The sequence below is a fragment of the Hypanus sabinus genome, chromosome 14 (genome assembly GCF_030144855.1).
Source record: "Hypanus sabinus isolate sHypSab1 chromosome 14, sHypSab1.hap1, whole genome shotgun sequence".
NCBI classification, from domain to species: domain Eukaryota; kingdom Metazoa; phylum Chordata; class Chondrichthyes; order Myliobatiformes; family Dasyatidae; genus Hypanus; species Hypanus sabinus.
In genome coordinates this window covers 28,129,183-28,151,155 of record NC_082719.1, presented here as the reverse complement: position 1 = coordinate 28,151,155, position 21,973 = coordinate 28,129,183, and the positions used below count along the sequence as shown (strand labels likewise).

Here is a 21,973-nt window from a genome sequence, read left to right as displayed (position 1 = left end):
TGTCAGAATATGTAGATTTGACCAGGAAATGTGAAGTGGATATGTATATTTCAGTTAGAATAACAAATAGAGGCAATGTAAAGTAAATGGGACTTACTAGTGAGAATTTGAAGTGGGAAGATCTGGGGTAGTGTGCAGACATATATTTAAAGGCAGAAGAATAAATCACAGGCCGTAGTTAACTTTTGGTTAGCTATACTGATAAAAGTGGGAGAGGCCGAATAGCCTTTAACAGTACAGTACAACAAAATTCCATCATCTTATCAGAGAAATCCATTTAATTCCTCATTTACTGATTAAGCAAATCAATTTATTAACAAAGCTAATTTGTCAATTGCACTTTATTTTCTGAGAAATGTGTGTCTGCTTCGTCAACCAAAACAATGTACTGATTGATGAGCAACTACAATCACAAACATAACAGCACATCTACTGATTGGTGTGTGATTACAATCACATTTCTTTTGATATAAATGTCAAGAAAGAGAAATGAGATGAAGTAGGTTGGCATTAATATCATGATCCCAATTTTCTACCACTCACCAAAAAAACAAAGCTGTGGAAGTCCAAAAATAAATTTCCACAGAAAATTCTAGGAGTGCAGTAAAAGTTCTGTCAACATTTTGAAACAACCATTGCATAGAACAAAAACAACATTTACTAACACATCATAATTGAGTCTTATGGCAAATGAAAATAGACTTGTGGAAACCACTTGAAAATGTCGTATTTACTTACGAATACAGAGAAATAAATCCAACAGTGGAATTTTCACTTCCTTTATTCAGTTGACTCAGTTTCCTAGGAGAGAAAAATAAATTCTATTTAGGATTACTAATTGTTTGTAATGTCAAAACAGTAAAAGAATTCCTGCAAACTGGAGTTTTACAGTGTAAAATTTGAAAACTCACGAAACAGACAGTGAAATCCTTTTAAAAAATGCATATTACACCAAAGTATGCTCTTGACCAGACAGGATTACAGCGCATAACTAGTGTGTAGCAGGGATATACATATATAAGTGGCAATAAGGGGAAGCTGGATGAAGATGACCATAATTTTGATTGGCATATAAATAGTGAACAGAGGAGGGGGAGGGGGAAGGTGTTAAGTTATGCCAGTTGCACAGTGCAACAGTCTATTCCCAATCTTTCTAGATGCAGGTCCACAAACAATTCAAGGGTCCTGCTCAATTAAACATTATGTATGGAAACTATTGTCCAAATACCTTTTAAGTACTAATTCCATGTATTATTCCTCACACAAGTAGAGAACATGCTTCATTTATGATTCATCAGCAGGAAAAAGACACCAGTGGAGAGAAAAAGCATGGCCTATACAACCTGAATATGTAGCTGAGAGCCTTAGACAAACTATCAGAGATAAATAGTACTTGCTACAAAAATGCAAAAAATGTGCCCAAACTTAGTGAAATTCATTTGTACCATATAGCATTGGTTCCTTAAAGTTTTTACAGCCAGAGGGTGGTAATAGGGATGAATCCCCACTACCTATTAAATCCTCCCAATGGCATGCGTCTCAAACAGCCTCTGACAACCAAGTTCAGCCGGTCTTCACGTGCTTTAGCTACCAAGTCCAGTGAAACTGTTTCTACTGACAGGAGAAGGGGCAAAGGCAGGTTACTGATGCCTTAAAACCAATCACTTCGGGCAGACGGGGTTTGTCAAATTTTCACTGCTTTGCGTCTATACCCAGTCGTGTGGAAGGCTTCGAAAGTAAACCCCAAAGCAAAAATCCAGAGCTGGAGTCCCAAAGGCAGTCCTATGCCGAGTTCAACATCGACTGGTAGCTCCTGCAATGCTGCTGGTGCCAAACTGTATCGGTGATGCACGATCAATAACTCTCGGAGACAGGAGGTGAACAATAGGCTTTTATTAGCAGCAAAACTGAGCACGGCATCTCGGAGACTGGGGGGGGGAGCAGTGCCTCCAATCGCCTTTATACAGGGGTCTTTGCGAGAAGCCACAGGAGCAGTCAGCAGAGGGGCGAGTCCAGACAGGTATACATAGTTTACCACAATCGGTCTCTGCCATTCCTTTGGGTTCATCTGATGTGTGAAGAAGGGGAGCTTGCTACATGGGCAACAGCTTGCTCTCCATATCATTCTGCCCTGGCTTTTAGCTCTAAACAATCTATGGTCAGCCCTGACCAATAAAAGATCATAAGGCCATGTACTCTATCTTTAATGTTTTGCATTGCTTGGCAGATTAAAGAGTGCATGAGCATTTTGGTTTTTTGCGTGCATTTTAATTTCTCATTTACAGCTTAATTTGTGAAAACAAAAGGGAGAAAACTCATAGCCTTCAACATTAATATTATATGGAAGGGATATCTATCAGATCAACCAGAGTAACTGCTGCAACTATACAGAAGCAACCAGACAAGCTACAGTCAAAGGGACCCCTCAAGGCTAAAGGACAGAAAGCAAAGAATCACCTTTTGAGCAAGTTAATATTTCCTGCAATACTTTAGAAAAATCTCGAAGCTGTGCTGGTAAGTTCATACCAAAACATTAAAAACTTTGATAAATAACAGTTCCATAAATATTGACAGGTATAGGATAAAGGTAAATGTGAAGTGCATTTTTTCTTGTAAACAAAACTAGGATATTGCCAGCGAGGCCAGTATTTATCACTCAGCACCAAATGTCCTATGGCAATATGGGTGGAAGCTCTCCCACACCACCTACAGGCTTTAACACAACTGAATCACCTGATCTATTATTTCAGCATTCAGAAATAAATCTTTTGGTGCTGGTGGACAGTCACAACTAAACTAGACTAGGAAAATATATCCTTTTAAAAGATTTTTGAGAACTTAATGAATTTTTACAACTACTTAATAGTTACATGATCATTATCAGTATGTTTATTATTCGATTAAACTTAACTGTCTCAACTGTCTTGAGGTGAAATGAATTCAAATGCAGGCTCCAGGATTACTAGCCTTTGTACATAATATTGTGTCACTATAATGAAGACATTGATTACCAAAACCCCCTATTCATAACATAATATACCTGTAGACTTTAATGTTCAAAAGAAATCATTAACCAACTTAAAGGGAATTTTTCACTGTTGCATACATTTTTTCTGCACTATATTATGAGACATGGTCTGTTCACCAGCAAATGTCTTCATCTTGATTTTGTAATAATCATGAACCATTGTTAAATGCCAATCTTTAACAAAGTAACACTTACTTGGAAATGATTATTTCAGGAAGAATCTCTGCAAACCTCTTCTGTGGTTCACCATTCACATATTTCTTGCCTTCAATAGGTATTATCTAAAAGTCAATTTTCATTTTTTGGAAACAAAAATATATACATAATTGTAGCTTTTCTCTTCAGTGTAGCTAATGAAACATGAATATTAGCTCCATAATCTTAATACCCAAGCATCTGACAAAAATCTCAGGCTTTTAGCAGCCATATTAGTCAAAGGTGCAATATTTTAAAAAATAGAAAATTTTGAAAAAAACATTTTTGTTTATAATAATGTTGCCACTTTAATACAGACAACATTTGAAGCTGTCCAGACTTTCATTGTTCTTGACTGATACAAAGTGATGCCTACAGGTTAAATCTCATTTCTGCTTCTTTTTGGTTATTTAGTATAACTGGCATTTAACCCAATTCTAATCCTTCAGCAACTCAAATATAACTATGCTGTGGGTAACAAAGGATACGAGTGACTTTAATGTGGAGGTAGTTAAAGAAATAGTATTTGTTCTGCCCATAATCTTCCAAAATTCTATAGACTCTGGACTGGTTTGAGCAGATATAAGGAAATGTGACCCAATTTTCCTTAAGAAATAAAGGAGAAAGTAAAACAGAGAACTACCAACCTGTGAGCTTGTCAAAGATATCAAAATTTCCCCAATTATCTGTACTACAGGATGCAACATCAAAATTTGTGTAAATAATATAATTAAACAATGTTAACATTGATTTATGAAAGGGAAATCGTGCCCAATGTATTGGAATTCTTTGGAGGTATCTACTCAAATAGATGTAAATGCAATGATTTTCAGATGATTTTTTTCCTAAGGTCCCACATAGTCACTGAGCAATGGGATATAAACCAGCATAGACAAAGTGGGTTAAGAAATAAAAAAACTACCATAAGTGGAAATAAAAAGGTCCTTCTCAGGTTGACTGTAGGATAACACAGGGATTACTGCTCTAAGTCCTTACATGTTCTATATTAATGATTTGTCTGAAAGAACAAATATAATAGTTTTGTGTCATTATTATGGGTGGTGGGGTGGGGATACAACTCTACCAAAGGTATAAGACACTCCTTCCCTCTGCTGGCTTGCAGGTTACCTTGGGCAAGGTATAGCACCTGCTTAGCACCCGATCAGAGTCACATGAAACCATGGGAACAGCTGATGGATGGTTGTATGAGCAACTGCTGCATATCACAAGTCCCGTTTATGGAACCATTGATGCCAGGCAGACAATCTCTGAAGAGTATTGATAATGGCTGGGATCACCTGCCTTGACTCTACCCAGAAGGGTGCAATGGCAAACCACTTCTGTAGAAAAATTTGCCAAGAACAAACGTGGTCAGGGATAGGAAGACCATGATCACCCACAACATATGACATGGCACATAATGACTATGTTTTATCAGCGAATCTGGGGGGGGGGGGGGGGGGGTGAGTAATTAGTTGGTAACAATGAGGTTGTAAAAAGAATTCAAAAGGATATAGAGTAGCCAAATGAGTGGATGATATGGAAGATGGACACTATATGGAAAATTGTGTTTATGAACACACTGTTAATGAAACTTAAATGTCAAGTACTTTTTTTTTTAAATGTTGAGAGTCTGGAGAGTATTGAAGTTAACGGACCCCGAGTCTCCTGTATGAAAGTAACCAGAAGAGAATGTATATTTACAATAAGGAAGACAAAATGAATCCTGACCTTCAGAATCAGACTTTAATCGCCAAGTACCTGTGCACACACAAGGAATTTACTTCTGGCAGATGTTGTCTCTTTGCTCGTAACAATAATAATGATAAATATAAATGAAAATATAGATTATACATACAGGTAGTGCAATCCAAGTAATAGTTAGCTGACAGTTAAAGATTTCAATATAGGAAAAGGTTTGTCTCACTACAATTACATAGAGCCTTGACAAGACCACATGTTACATTATCAAAGGAGGATATACCTGCCCTAAAGAGAGTATGTCAAAAATTCACCAGATTCGTTCCTGGAACGGCCAGTCAAACGCACATACAAAGACTGAGCTGACCACGTTATGCTTCCAGTTTAGCAGAATGAGAAGTGACATCATTGAGACAGAGCCCAGCAGGGCAGATGTATATCCTACTCAGAGTCCAAAATAAAGGATAGGTCATTTAGGAAAAAGTCAGAAGCCATATTAATGGAGTGCTTAGGAAATTCCTACCCAAGAGGCTTTGATTGCATTCAAAAGTGATAAATTTCTGGATAAGAATCAGAATCAGGTGTAATATCACCAGCACGTGTCATCAAATTTGTTAACTTAGCAGCAGCAGTTCAATGCAATACATAATCTAGAAGGAAACTAAATAGGTAAATCAAATACAGTATGTGTATATTGAAGAGATTAAAAATCATGCAAAAACAGAAATATATATTAAAAAAAGTGAAGTAGTGCTCATGGATTCAATGTCCACTTAGGAATCTGATGGCGGGGGGGAAGAAGCTGTTCCTGAATCGCTAAGTGTGTGCCTTCAGGCTTCTGTACCTCCTACGTGATAGCAACAATGAGAAAAGGCATGCCCTGGGTGCTGGGGGCCCTTAATAATGCCCTTTCTGAGACTCTACCCCTTGAAGATATCCTGGGTACTTTGGAGGCTAGTACCAAAGATGGAACTGACTAAGTTTACAACCTTCTGCAGCTTCTTTCAGTCCTGGGCAGTTGCCTCACGCCATACCAAACAGTGATGCAGCAGATCAGAATGCTCTTCACAATACATCTATAGAACTTTGAGTGTTTTTGTTGTCATACCAAATCTCTTCAAACTCCTAATGAAGTATAGCCGCTGTCTTGCCTTCCTTATAGCTGCATCGATATGGTGGGACCAGGTTAGGTCCTCGTTGATCTTGTCACCCAGGAACTTGAAATTGCTCACTCTCTCCACTTCTGATCCCTCTATAAAGATTAGTACAGTCGGCCCTCCTTATCCACGGATTCCGCATGCGCGGATTCAACCAACCGCAGATTGGGAAAACCCGGAAGTTCTCTCTTCAGCACTCGTTGCTTGAGCATGTACAGACTATTTTTTCTTGTCATTATTCCCTAAACAATACAGTATAACAACTATTCACATATCATTTACATTGTATTGGGTATTATAAGTAATCTAGAAATGACTTAAAAGTACAGGCAGTCCCCGGGTTATGAATGAGTTCCATTCCTGAGTCCATCTTTAAGTCGGATTTGAAGTCAGAACAGGTACATCTAGTATTATTTAGTGTCAGTTAGTCAAACGTTTTTCTTAGTATATAGTATATATTTTACCTTTCTATACATATAAAACACTTAATAAACATAAGTATTTCAATAATTTAACCACTGCATTGCTTAGTAATAACTATAGCTTTCATCGGGGCAGGGTCTTTCACATACTCCATTAAAATTGTTCAGATCGTTGACCGACCGTAGCCTAACGCTTTTCCAATGACCAATGGTGTTTCACCTCTTTCTGATCGCTTTATAACTTCCACCTTATTTTCAATCGCGATCGTGATTATTTTCGTAAACAGAAACACTGCAGATTCAGAGCTGCACTGCCAAGTCCTAATGTCCACCGCATGGAGACATGTTAAATAAAGTCTGGGTTTCCACTGGGTCCTAAAGACCACCACACTGATACATGTTAAATAAGGGACTTGAGCATCCGCGAATTTTAGTATCCGTGGGGGTTCCCGGAACCAATCCCCCGCAGGTAAGGAGGGCCGACTATATGTGTTCCTTTTTCATACCCTTCCTGGTCCACAATCAGTTCTTTAGTCTTATTGATGTTGAGTGCCAGGTTGTTGCTGCGACATCACTCCACTAGTTGGTCTATCTTGCTCCTGCTCACCCTCTTGTCTCCATCTGAGATTCTACCAATGACGGTTGTATCATCAGCAAATTTATAGATGGCATTTGAGCTATGCCTAGCCACACAGTCGTGGGTGTAGAGAGAGTAGAACAGTAGGCTAAGCACACACCCCAAGGTGCACCAGAGTTGATTGTCAGCAAGGAGGCGATATTATCACCAATCAGCACAGATTGTGGTCTTCCGGTTAGGAAGTTGAGGGATCCAATCACAGAGGGAGATACAGAGGCCCAGGTTCTGCAACTTCTCAATCAGGATTGTGGGAATGATGGTGTTAAATGCTGAGCTACAGTCGATGAACAGCACCCTGACCTGTGTTGTCCAGGTGATCTAAAACTGTGTGAAGAGCCATTGACCTATTGTGGCGATAGGCAGATTGCAATGGGTCCAGGTTCTTGCTGAGGCTGGAGTTCAGTCCAGTCATGAACAACCTCTCAAAGCGTTTCATCTCTGTAGATGTGAGTGCTACTGGGCGACAGTCATTAAGGCATCCTAAAGGGATCTGGGGATGGTATAGCAAAATTCTGAGAATCCACGTCTGCATATTCCAAAATATGGATCTTTGGTCATCAGGTGGCGTTTGCTATGCTACCCACCCACTCACTGGTGCCCAGGTTCCAGTATTCCTTGTAAACGCAACTGCTGTCTATGATCCTTCTGTGTTCCTTTCCAACCTCATTTTAAACTTGCCAGCTTCAATGGAACAGATAGACGTAATTAAAAGTATATAGGGTTATAAATAAAATAACATCTAATAGTTTGGAGCATCTGTTTGTCCAGCACCAAAGGTCCAAGCATGCTAGATTCTGCACTGAGGTAGAGAGCAGCTGTGATCCAATTAAATGATGGAGCAGGTTCAGAGATGAACAACAAACACTTTCTATTTTTAAAGGTCTTATCAGATGGATACAGGGTACAATTCAAATTAGTCTAAAACAAGATTACAAATTAAAGCTGCCATTGCAAATTAAAATGTAGTAATTGGCATTCACTGAAACCAATCCTTCATGGTAAAGACGATGCACTATAGCTTGAAAGGGAAGCTGATGCCAAAGCTTAGTTATTAATTACTTATCCATTACTCAAGATCACAGCACTGCTGGCAGTGCCAACATTTATTACTCTTGCCTGAGAAGATGGGGTTTATTAAACCGCCAGTCTTTCTGAAGGTACTCTCAGTGCTGTTGGACGTGAAATTCCAGTTTTTAGATCTAGTCATATAATTTCAAATCAAGACAATGCACACCTAGGCCAGGAGTCTGCAAGTAGTGAGATTCCAAAGCTCCTACTGCCCTTGTCTTTCTTATGGAAGAATACATGGGAGGTGCTGTCAGAGTGACTGAGAGATGTAGTTTAATTGTCATCCAACCATGCAAAACTACAGCCAAATGAAACAGCATTACTCTGGGGTCAGGGTGCAAAATACAGAACTAACAGTCACACACAGCACAAAGCACACATAGCACATATAAGATAGAAAGATACTGCCACTCAATAAAAAAAAAAGTCCAAACTCGAGTCATCCAACACTGCCAAAATCTGTAGACGACCTTCTCTTCTGTCAAGCAAACATGTGGGGGGGGGGGGTGTGGGAGGGAGGGGGACCAGCACCAACTCCAGCCTTAACACCTCAGCGGAGCGCACCAACTCCACCTCTTTCCGGCAGCTGTAAACAGACGACACCATGTATTGGTCCTCACACGTACAAGATAGCAAACACTTATAGGATATCGATAAAATATAATCACACTATAAATGTATATATATCGTCCAGACCCTGAGACTACTGTCCTGCCAAGCAAACACTGGAGTGGGGTGGGGGGGTATTAGCCCAAAAGCTGTGCCACGCCACACTCAGTGGGGTGCATCAGCGGCTGTAAACAGACAACACCATGGCTTGAGGCTAGCCCTTGCTGCAACTGAGGTCACACAGCTCCCCCACCATCTGCCCCTACACTCCGCCAATAAATCAAACTTGCTGCATACCACCTTAATGTTTCAAACGAGTCTCGCGATGACAAGAAAACGAACCAAGACAGTCACTCACTATTTGACTGTACTCTTCGCTCAACCCAGCCAGCATGTTGCACAGCTCCCTCATTTCCTCTGCCAGCAAGCAGCTCCCCGATGGGGTAGACCTGCAGTACTTTTAAGTTCTTAATATTCAACATGATCTTGCGATTATTAAAAATACATTTAAATATGGCAGAAGCACCTTTTGTTAACACCATAGAAGCCGCTGCAACCACACACATCACCATCTCACTGGAAGACGTTGCATACGGCAAAATCCTCGCTGATTTTGCAATTGCAAAGCATTTTTTGAAAATGGTTCTAATGTGCACTACCAAAAACTATCGTGACAACACCTTTTAGAAAGGGAAGTATTGAAAAGAAAAACGTTAATACTCTTGAGAAGTACAAAGCCATACTTCAAACAATATACATTCCATATGCAACACTTTTTACCTTGCTGTAAAATTCTGATATCAACTGTAAATCCTCTATGAAATCATCACTTGACATACCTTGAAGACCACATCATTTCCATTATTTTTTGTCTGAAAAACTTCTCCATAGACTCCCTCTCCGACTTTTTCACACTTCCCGAGTTTGGATAATGGAATGCATTCTTTAAAAGTAATTGGTCCATTTTGATGACATTCATTGTACACTCTCTCTTCATCTGATTGAATTACTGATAGAAGTAATGCAGATGACAATTTTTCCTGAAGGGCAATTGAAAAAGAGCTGTATGATACAATTCAAATATTTGCATGTTAATATTTATCACAACTTAAATTCCACAAGCCTCTGATATTAAATAGGTCAATTGAAATATATTTTAGTAGCACTAACAGGATCAAAAAATATTAAAAGTCTTCGTAGTTGTAGGGAAGGCTAAAGCAGCAATAATCTTGAAAATATTTTAGCATTCTTTGTTACATCCTACATCTCATGTAGTTAATTTCCAAAAAGTATGACTTCATAGAAACAATTTTTTGGGGCACTGAATTATAAAACATTTAGTGACTGATACTTCTGCCAGTGAATAATTGTGGCCCAAGGAAATTCATCCTCCATGCATAACATCTTAATCAGCATGATCCATCTGTTCAGCCGCCCACTCTCTTCTTTATGCCCTTCCAGCTCCAGAAAATTTGGCACATTCCATTTTTGTTTTTATTCACTCATCTACATGATGTAAATGTCACTGGCAAAACCACCATTAATCCCCATTCTTAAACACCCATGGAAAGATCAGAGCAAAAAAAAAATATTTTTGGCTACTTGGGAAAAATAGTCAAGGTTTGGCAGTTTCTGTTCAATAGCTCTGTGGAACCATGTTTCAGAATGTTTAAATTACTTATTAGCATGATATATATTTGAAAATTTTAAATCAAATGTTTGAATTATATCACAAAACTCAAATTGGTTTAAAAGATACAAATAAAAACAATTAAAACATGCAACTATCCTGAAAAGAGATAATCAATTGCTCACTGCTTTCATGAATCTTTTGTGGTTAAATGGACAAACATTATGGGTCCTTGCAATTCATATTACCTGATTCACAATTTTCTTTGGCTCCAAATATCCCACACAAGCCTTTCAAATGTTAAGACATCAAATGAAAGTTGGTGTGCAATATTCTGACTGTGCAGATGATTTATAATTGCTCTCATAAAAAGACAAAGAGCTAAAATTTTACTTCAGCAAAGTCAAAGTGAAATTTATAAAACTCAGTCTGTATAAACAGGACTTTCCTGTCTTTTTACTTTTGCATATTTTACTTAAGGTTAACATCTTCAAATTTTTCAAGCATTATTTTGATGCCTAGTCTCAATACGCACCACTTCTGAACTTTCAAATAACTTAGATCTTTTTGTGCTGCTACAAGTTGAAGTTGGAGTTAAGTTTTCCATTGAAACAAATGTACGCTGGGGTGCAATCAAATTACTTTGATTGCTGCTCTTTGCTCTTTGTGAGGCACATGCAAGTTCCAGAATGCTTTGGTTTAATTTCACAGGCGTAATAACTGGAACAAAAAAAAACAATATCAAAACTGTAGTTAAGCATCGCATATACTCAAATCTCGTAGAAATGTTTAATTTACATTGAAAGTTAACTCGGACTGTAGTTAAGCACTCAAAATTACTTCAACTTTAATGGCAAGTTTGATTACAAATTAATAGTTGATTAGGAAAAATGACACAGCAGCTTCACTGCAGCATCATTAAAGTAAACAGGTACAACTGCAATTTGTTCAAAGTGCAAGGATTAAAAAGGTAACCTTTATTTACAGCACTTTTAAGAAAATAAGTTAACTATACTGAGATAACACGTTTTAAAAAAAAATCAACAGTTTGGACAGCAAAACTGTTTATGAGACTACTACCTAACATTTACAATGGGAATTGATATATCAAATTAGAATTTTTATTTGCAGTCCACCTCAAATCTACTGCCATGCCTTCATGAAACAATGAACTGGAAAAACACCTGAAGCCCCACCACAACATGAAATAGGCAGGGCTGATGCAGGCCCCAAGTCAAAAAATAGATAAATCACAGATCACATATCCTACCTGGTTTTATTACAAGTGCCATTTTTGTTTTTTTGGAAAAGTCAATTGATAAGAGGAGTAATTCCAAACCTTGCTTTCTTTTGTGAAGTGAATGAGCTGCCTTGAACTTTGACCAATTACGAGAGCCCAAGGGTGTAGAAACTGATGAATTCATAAATGATGATTTCAAGTTCTTTTTCTAGGTTTAAAAGCAAACAAAAAAATAATCAGTTATATTGTACAGAACATAGACATTGGGTGGCTCCACCTTGTCTCCAGGCCTGGTTATCTGGAAATGAGAGTGGTAATGCTAATAAATTTGGCTGGCAGAGCCAGCAGATTTTTGGAGATTATTAATACAAGCAAGATATTCTGCTGATGCTGAAAATCCAGGGCAACACACAAAATACTGGAAGGACTCAGCAGGTCAGGAAAAGGAACAATGGGTAAAACCATTCGTCAGGAGTAAAAGCGCAGACAGAAGAAGGCAGGGCAGGGAAAGGAGTACAAGCTAGGTGACTAACTACTGCCAAGATGAGGCCACTCTCATGTTACAAGAACACTTCATATTCTGTCTAGTTATCTTCCAATCTGATGACATGAACGCCGATTTCTTTAACTTCTGATAATTTCTCGCGCTCTTCTTCCATTCCCCATACTGGCTCCCCTCTCACCCCTTCTCACTTGCCTATCACCTCTTTCTCATGCCTCACCTCCTTCCCCTTCTCCCATGGCCCACTCTCATCACCTATCAGATTCCTACTTCTTCAGCCATCACCTCCCAGCTTGTCACTTCACCACCACTCCTCCCCCACCCTCCCCCAATGATCTGTCAAGGCCCCAGCAATTTCCTTTCTTGCTTAACCGATCATCTTCTAGCCTGTACTACCCCTCCCCACCACCCTCTTATTCTGCTTCTTCCAGCTTCCTTCCTGGTCCTGCTGAAGGGCTTCAGCCTGAAATGTCAACTGTTGATCCCACTTCATGTATACTGCTTGACCTGTGGGAGATCATTACTTCTCCATGTCATTTCCCACAATCTCTTCTATCATATAAAATTCACATCATTTAATTATGTCACTCTCATGTGTCTTTTCTGCAATATGACAAAATTTTATGCCTTTCTTACTTTGGATATACCCAAGTAGTACTGGCTGTAATACATAAATAAATAGATTGCCTCACAAGTCTCCCTGAAAAATTTCCTCCTTTAAAACTATGCCTTCTAGCATTTGACATTTTCACCTTGGGAAAATATTCTGACTATCTATGCACCTCATAATTTTATATACAGGTTCCCCCTCTATTCAAAGGTAGAGCGTTCCTATGAAATAGTTTGTAAGCTGGAATGTCGTAAAGTGCAGAAGCAATTACATTTATTTATATGGGAAAAATTTGTGAGCCAGACCCAAAAAATAACCTACCAAATCATGCCAAATAACACATAAAACCTAAAATAACAGTAACATATAGTTGAAGCAGGAATGATCTGATAAATACACAGCCTATATAGAGTAGGAATACTTCTGAAATTATTGCAGCACTGTCCACCGCAGCGAAAATCTCACGCAAGCACTCTCGGCGGAAAGACTTGCGGCAAAAGCTCTTGGCAGAAGCACACGGCGCCAAGTGCTCTCGGCAGTAGCACTCTTTCCATTAACCTTTAAGCTATGAAGCTGCCAAATCATACCAAATAACATAAAAATACACAGCCTATATAAAGTAGAAAGAATGTACATCCAGTGTAGTTTCACTTAGCAGAATCAGGAAGACATTGAGCACACTGATGGTGTGTTAGGCTGAGGTTGGGGTGGTGGGAGGAAGAGGAGACTGGGGTGTCATCTCATCGTTGTCTGTTTCCATCAGGGCAGGCAGGTCACCTTCTTCAATGTCTGCCTGCCTCGATGTCAAAGGTCGAGGTTCGTCGTCTGCTGTGGCTGATGTGGATGGCTTAAACAACGACAGTATGTTTGACTGCTTAGCCTCGCGCATTTTTCTATCATACAGTTCTTTGTAAGCACTCAAACAATCCTGCAAATATGCCCTTAACCTACATACCCTTTCAAAATTAAAGTCATACTTTTCTGCATTCATTGCAGCGTTGTCAATCACAGCGAAAATCTCATGCAATTGCTTCACGTTCAGTTCCTGGACGACTTCACTTTCGGGCCATTCACTACTGTGTTCGGTTTTAGTTGTTAACTTTTCCTCTTCATCAGCTCTTCATCTGTCAGTTCTTGGTCATGGGATGCCAAAACCTCTTCAACATCATCTTAATCAACTTCCACAAACCCTTTGCCAAAATCACTATGTCCTTACTTTGTTCACCAAGATCGAAATGATTAATTATGTCTAGTTTATGGTAAGTGTAACACCCTTACGCACTCTTTTAGGCTTTTCTGATACCTTAGCAAGATGAGTTCTAACGGATGCCCAAAATAAATTGACATCAGGCACAGATTCTCACAGGCACGTGTTTAGGTAATGCCGGCTGGAAAGCAGTTCTGGGGGAGGAGCTCGGCTGCTCGGGGTGGACGCTGCCTTTTCCGTAATGGTGAAAACACCATTAGAGAAAACAGGTAACTAATGTACGTCTTTCATAACAGTGAGGTGTCGTAAAGCGAACATTTCAAAAATGGGGGACACCTGTACTGAGGTCATCTCTCTGGCCCAGACACTTTAGAGAAAAGATTGCTTGACAAACCACTTCTTGTAGCTAATCCAGGCCATGTTCTTTCTAATCTAAGCAATTCCTGGTGAACATCCTCAGTGCACTTGCCAAAGCCTCTACATCCTTCCTGAGGTATGGCAACTAGTACTCCAAATGTACCTTAAAGTTTTTATACAACTGCAACATGACTTTCTGAACTAAACACCCCAACCGATGAAAGCAATCATGTCACGTACCTTATTTATGCCCCTATCTACTTATGTTGCCACATTCAGGGAGCAATGGACCTGCAATTTACTGCATACTTTCCACCTTGCATTTGAGCTCCCAAAGTAAAACACCTGTTCAAATTAATCTCCATTTACTGCTTATCTGCCTAGATTTCTAATCAATGTATATCGTACTGGATCTTCTGTCAACCTTCTCACTATCCATAACTCTGCTAATTTTTGTGTTACCTGCAATTTATTAATCAGACCAACTACATTTTAGTCCAAATTATAATATAAAATATAAAATCAAGTTTGCAAGACTTTATCTATGCTGCACAAAGCATGCTAATTATGCTTGTCCAGATGCAAGTTTATCCTATACCCAAGAATCTTCTCCAATAATTTCCCTACCACTGATGAATGGCTCATCAACATATAATCCTCCAGTCTGTCTTTATTGCCTTAGGTAATAAGCTCAGTCAAGGCCCCAGCAAGTTCCTTTCTTGCTTCTCTCAGTAATCTGGAATAAATCCCATCAGGCTCTGTAATTATCCACCTCAATGCTCTTTAAGAGCTCTAATGCCAGCTCTTTCTTGCCATCAAGATGACCTAGAACATGAACATTCTCCTCCCTGATCTTGCTAGCTTCTATGCCCAACTCTCTGGTGAGTACAGATGTGAAATATTCATTTGCCATCTCACACATCGTGCTTGGAGCCATAGTCAATCTCCCTCTTTTGTCAAAAGGTAGTTGCACCAACTCCAGCGTTACGTTTTTAAATCTACATGCAAAAGGCTTTGGGATTTAATCCTATACAGAGGCTTTCTGTGACCAATTTCAGCACTTCTGACTTCCTGTTTAAATTCTCTCTCATTTCACAAACTTCTTCAAAAAAAAACCTGACTAGATCCCTTGGTGTGATTTAATGGAACTAATTCCTGGTAACATGATATTGGACACTCAGCTCTGCCAATATTGTCTCATTAGAGCTGCTGCTTGTCATAGCTGTAGTTTCAATAGATCTTTTATTGCTATCGTCTCTCCTCCAGGGATTTCATTCTGAGGTTTTCAAGTAAGGTAGAGATACTTACTACAAATTCTACTTTTAACAGTTTATATCTTTAGCTTCTAATAGTTTACCGCATTTCTCTTGCTTTCCCGCACTGCATCAGACATGCCCCGTTCTCAAATAGCTTTTATTAATACAAAGTTTATTTTTAATTTGGTAAACTTGGCTTTCACCTTTCCATAGGTGCAGCTTTCTAACATTACATCTTTAGGTTTAATTAACCTGGGTTACATTGCCATCTTATCTTTCTTCCTCACAGAAAAATATCGGGACAAAGACGGGAGAGGTTCCAGAGGACTGGAGGGTTGCTGACTATTCCTAATCATATAATACTTCTCCAAATGTTCATAAATCCTGCCTTTCAGGATCTTCTCCATCAACTTACCAACCACTGAAGTAAGACTCATTGGTCTATAATTTCCTGGGCTATCTCTGCTCCCTTTCTTGAATAAAGGAACAATATCCGCAACCCTCCAATCCTCCGAAACCTCTCCCATCCTCATTGATGATGCAACGATCATTGCCAGAAGCTCACCAATCTCCTCCCTTGCTTCCCACAGTAGCCTGGGATATATCTCGTCTGGTTCTGGTGACTTATCCAACTGGATACTTTCCCAAAGCTCCAGCACATCCTCTTCCTTAAAATCTACCTGCACAAGCTTTTCCATCCACTGTAAGTCATCCCTACAATCACCAAGATCCTTTTCCATAATGAATACTTTGCTTCAGTATTCACTAAGTACCTCTGCTATCTCCTCCAGTTTCATGCACACTTTTCCACTGTCACACTTGATTGGTCCTATTCTCTCACGTCTTATCCTCTTCACATACTTGTAGAATGTGTTGGGGCTTTCCTTAATCCTGCCCATCAAGGCCTTCTCATGACCCCTTCTGGGTCTCCAAATTTCATTCTTAAGCTCCTTTCTGCTAGCCTTATAATCTTCTAGATCTCTATCATTATCTAGTTTTTACGAACCTTTCGTAAGCTCTTCTTTTCTACTTGGCTAGTTTTACAACACCCTTTGTACAGCGCAGTTCCTGTACCCTACCATGCTATCCCTGTCTCATTGTAACATAAATATGCAGAACTCCACACAAATATCCCCTGAACATACGTTTCCATACATTTCTCTGAGAACATCTGCTTCCAATTTATACATCCAAATTCCTGCCCAATAGGGTCATTTTTCCCCTTACTCCAATTGAACACTTCACTAACTTGTCAGTTCCTATCCCTTTCCAAAGCTATGGTAAAGGAGATAGAATTGTGATCACTAGCTCCAAAATGCTCTCCCACTGAGAGATCTAACACTTGATGGTGACTAATGCATTTTCCATCATAAGTGGTAACATAAATATTACATTAATATGGTAACTAAAACATTACTGAGCCAAAATGGATTTATCCAAACAACTGTGATAAAGCAACCTGACTTTTATAACTTATAAAGTGCAACAAAATTCAACTGCAAGTTCTTATGATCATCATTGCCTGACAACACTGATCAGAGATGGAGCATACTTTTGTGATGGACCAGACGAAAAGATGCATTATCAAGATGTAATTTCTAAAGTGCAGGGCCTTCTTGGGTTACACATATCCTAACAACCAAAATCTAACTTTATGCAATTTTACATATATCTATTTTAAGTATTTTGCACTCTTGTAATAAAAAAATGTTTCATGGCATTCATTAATAACTCTATACAGTATATATTCCAATAGGTTAATTATGACTAGGTTTAGGGGCATTATTCAATTAAATGAAAGAATTATGGCAAGTATTTAAAGAACAATGCAAAGTGAATTCTCTTAAAAACAGGTATTTGACTTAGAGTTTTAGGCTTACAAAATTGAACTTTTACGTAACCCAAGACAGCCGATAGTTCACTAATTACAATATGGCATCAAGAAGTTCGACTTTAAATGTCATGTTTAGTTACCAGTGTTACGTACCCCGTAACTGGGTCACTTACCAGCAAAGACAGAGAGGTCCGTTGAAGTCTGATGGTACTATTTTTTACAGTATTTATTGGTAAAAATACACAAAAATAATATCAAAGCAAACATACAGATAATATACATTGTCAATACTAAATCTAAAAGTGCGGGTATAATAATAATAAGAAATAAGCTCTATCGTTGTCATGGGGATAATGTATTATCCGATGGAAATATCAAAGTCACTTAGTTCATTCGGGCTGCAGCCTTTGGTTGGAGTCAAGAGACAGATTTTTAAAACTTGCCAGCTTTTCCTTTTTATGATGTCAATCCTTCAAGAGTTCCGTTTTTGTAGTCGGTCCTTTAGCTAAGCCGTTCCGTGGAAAACTCGTCATCCAGGCAAGGATGGACACACACACACACACACACACACACACGAGTCACCACCGGCTGTTGCTATTAAATGCTGTCATGGGATTTCTAGCGTTTCTCCTGGTGCATCTAAAGGGGTTGTTCCCCAGACCTTCTTTTATCCTTACTCACGGGGTGTCAGATGTCAGTCAGGTTGGAATGATGCCATCCCTCAACCAGCCCACTTTGGTCATTCCCTGAGGGCTTCAAATAAATAGTGCAGTACTCAATACATAATTCCGTCTCCAAGAGACAATGGCCATTTCCCGTGGCTTTGTATCGCTGAGGGGCGAGGACATTCCAAACCCCTTGTGGATTCTGCATGTCTTTCCCTCATTTCCTGGGTCTCCTGACCTGAATTAAAAGCGATCTTGCAATTCTCAAAAAGGAGGGGGCTACTTTGTACCCTTCGGCCCCTCAGAGTTGGGGCACGGGCGTAACACCAGTCAACACATTAGACTTGCATATCTCTTGTTTACCTTATTGAGTATAGAGCAAACAGCACAATGTGCAAAGTTTTACAATGCAATATTCATGTTAAGCCTTTGTAGCTGGGAAGTAAAGGTGCTCTCTCCTGATATGGTGGCAATGGCTTACCATGAATTTTTCCAGTGTATTTTAAGAATCCCATGTATCTGTCCTGATCTCCAAATAACTCCCACAAATCGGACATGGACTTGCCTAACAACAGTCGCACAAAATCTACTCTCCCAAACTATCACCCAAGACTGTCATAATTAACCTTCTTTCAATTCAACACGCACCACTGACGTCCTGCCTTATCGATATCAATCGTACAACGTCCAGAGTCATCATTACTATTCAAAATACTCTCACACTGAAACACCTATCACCTGAACAGGCTCACTTCCCAAAGCAAGGTCTGGTTATGGTTTCTTCCCCAGTTGGATTATCTACATATAACATCAAAAACCCTCCAAGGACCAAACAATTTCTGCCCCAATAAAACCTCTGTCAAAGAGGGAGACCCTGACACCACTAGAGAAAATTATATTCGCCCACTGGGTTGTTTTTATATCTCTCAGCTCCCAATGGTGACTGGGAGGCTATCATATAACTCATCACAGTGATGGCAGCTTTCTTATTCCCAAACTTTACCCATATTGCCTCACTGGATGGGCCTTGCAGGATGTCCTCAAGTGTCCCTGTGACATTCTCCCTAAGCAGTAGTGCAACTACCCACTTCTTTTACACACCTCCCTATCACATCTGAAGTGTGGACCTGTTAGGCCTGCTCTTCTCTCAACAAAAAAATGTTTGCTATGCTGATGCTTTTTTTTTGTTTCCTTACTTCCCACTTTGTGATAAGTGAAGTACAGAAATCCAAATCCGACTGCCCAAAGCGGTGGATTCAATTTTTTTTTTAAATCTGTTTGAAATGTGATGTGGGGTTTTTGGTTATGCAACAGGCCTCATATGGTGAATGAACAAATGTAAAAATGTAAAGAAAAATTGCTAGCTCAGCGTGTTGTGTGACTCAAGTCGACTTTACTACTATTAAGTCTATCCAACTGACAGCTGAGTAGTTTGGCCAAAAACCTCTGTGATAGAGATCAAGTTAAGTCAAGTTGCTGCATTTATTTAGTAACTGACACATCATGCAGACCTTTTGTCATTAGACTACAGTAGAAAGTGTAAGTTGGTTAATGCACAGCAAATTGCCTTGTCCTGGAACAATTGGGGAGGAATCTCACAGGCTTTTCCTTTAAGATGTTTCAACAGTTGTTAAGTTCCTCAATGGATTACAAACATACAGGCACAGGAATCAGGTATCTAGTCATGATCATCTTCTGTTCAGTGGTATTCCTTGGAATAATGCTGCTGGTGATATTGACAATGTTATATTTAATGAGGGTGAAGGAAAAATTAACTGACTTTCACTGGGGATATCACAAAGCGTAAACAGGAATTACGGCAAATTATTCAGTTCAAATAATGGCAAGGACTTACTAAATTTAGATACAGACTGCAAACCTGCAGGATAAGCATCAAATAAGTTTCAGACACAGAAAGCATTGCCTGCTTTGCTCTGTACCCACTGTTGTTCAGCTGGCAAGGAACACCTCTTCAGAATTGCATACTTGGGAGACTGACAATATTAGGAAGCAATGGCTAGCCTTCTACTTTACCATTTTGATTATTGCAGAGTATGAATGGAGTGTGATGGAACTATGATGGCAAATTAAGTTCAAATGATGACCAGATCTTGTTACATTCATACAACTATCTTAACATCTATCAAATAAAACAGTATTGGTGCCCTAAGCACAAGGACTCCTCAGGTCATCTAACACCAAGTTCCCTATCGTAAGCTGGCCTCACTAGCACAACCAAATGAAAGAAATACTCAAGGATAGAGAGATAAAGGAGAACTATTCTTCCCCAAGACCCATCTGTCTGCCCAACTTGAATGCAAGTACATCAGGTAGACTTCACGGAACAAAGGAGCTACATGATTTCCGTTAACTTATTCCAGTCATATCAGTGCCCAAGAGCAGGGTGAGCTGCCTGAACGATTATCACTCACTTGTACTCACATCTACTGTGATGAAGTACTTTGAGAAGTTGGTGATGGCCTGAATCAACTCCTGCTTAAAGGGTCTGTATTGAGGGATCAGCAGCGGAAAGGGTGAGCAGTTTCAAGTCCCTGGGTGTCAACAGCTTTTAAGGTCTATCCTGGACCCAACATATTACAAAGGCAACAGCAGCTATATGTCACAAGTGGTTTGAGGACACATGGTATATCATCAAGGCACTCACAAATTTCTACAGATGTAGTGGGAATGTTGCATCACTGATATGGAGGGGCCCACTGTAGCTTTTCCCAATCTTGTGCAGAGGATTTGACATGCTGAGTTCCTCCAGCATTTTCTGTGTGTCTCACTGGATTTCCAGCATCTGCAGAATGTGCTTTATGTTTCGTATAAAATAAGTTGTCACGAAAATTTCTCACAGATGTACCACGGAGAGCATTCTAACTGGTTTCATTGCCATCTGGTACGGAAAGGCCACTATAAAGGTTCAGAAGCTGCAAAAGGTTGTAAACTCAGCCAGCTCCATCATGGGCACAGGCCTCCGCAGCATCGAGAACACCTTCAAAAGGCGATGACTCAAAAAGGCAGCTTCCATCATTAAGGAGCTCCATCACTCAGACATGCCCTCTTCTCATTGCTGCAATCAAGGAGGTGGTACAGGAGCCTGAAGACACGCACTCAACAGCTTAGGAACAGCTTCTTCCCCTCCACCATCATATTTTTAAATGGATAATGAACCCATGTACACTACCAATTTTTTTGCTCTCCTTTTGCATGACTTATTTAATTTTTATGCAAGTTCCTTATTGTAATATATAGGTTTTCTTTAAATTATGCATTGCAATGTACTGCTGTCACAAAACAACACATTTCACAACATATGCCAGTAATATTAAAACTGATTCTGACATCAGTGCACTTACAGGATTAGCCCAATGAATGATTTGTACATCAAATCAAATCTTCTGATAAACAGAATACAAGCTCTTCACAAACTTTTCACAATGTTAAACAAGAATAATAACTTAGGCAACTTTTTTTTTAATTCATTCTTTTGAAATCAGGGAGTCACCAGCAAGGTCAGCAGATTACTCAATCCAAAATGGACTAATTTCTGGAAACATTGCATTCCTATTGATGAAGGTACTCCAACAGCAAGGAAGTTCTGTGATCTGCTCTAATTTTCACACTCAAACCAAATTCCAAGGGCATTGTGCATCTTGCAGGTACAGTACCTGAAGTTTTTGTCTTTCTTGATGGGCCAAATTGCCTCCCTCAAAGGCAAAAGAAAAAAAATTTTAAAAATGTGTTGAAAACAAAAATATTGTGGCAGTTTCAGATTGTTAGTATATCAGAACATAGTTAAGAGGTTTCTTTTGCAAACTGTTGAACAAAAAATTCCTAGAAGAGTTGACC

General features: G+C 39.3%; 1 protein-coding gene across 1 annotated transcript in view; it reads right to left on the bottom strand.

Annotated features, from left to right (window-relative positions):
- haspin (histone H3 associated protein kinase) overlaps window positions 1-21,973 on the bottom strand; it is a 76,114-nt gene that overhangs the window by 12,945 nt on the left and 41,196 nt on the right. Inside the window, exons 5-9 of the mRNA XM_059988524.1 lie at window positions 11,787-11,895; window positions 10,983-11,167; window positions 9,657-9,857; window positions 3,224-3,309; window positions 739-801 (exon numbers count right to left, since the gene is read on the bottom strand). Of these exons, the coding sequence (XP_059844507.1) occupies window positions 739-801; window positions 3,224-3,309; window positions 9,657-9,857; window positions 10,983-11,167; window positions 11,787-11,895 (644 nt within the window). The remainder of the gene's footprint in view (window positions 1-738; window positions 802-3,223; window positions 3,310-9,656; window positions 9,858-10,982; window positions 11,168-11,786; window positions 11,896-21,973) is intronic.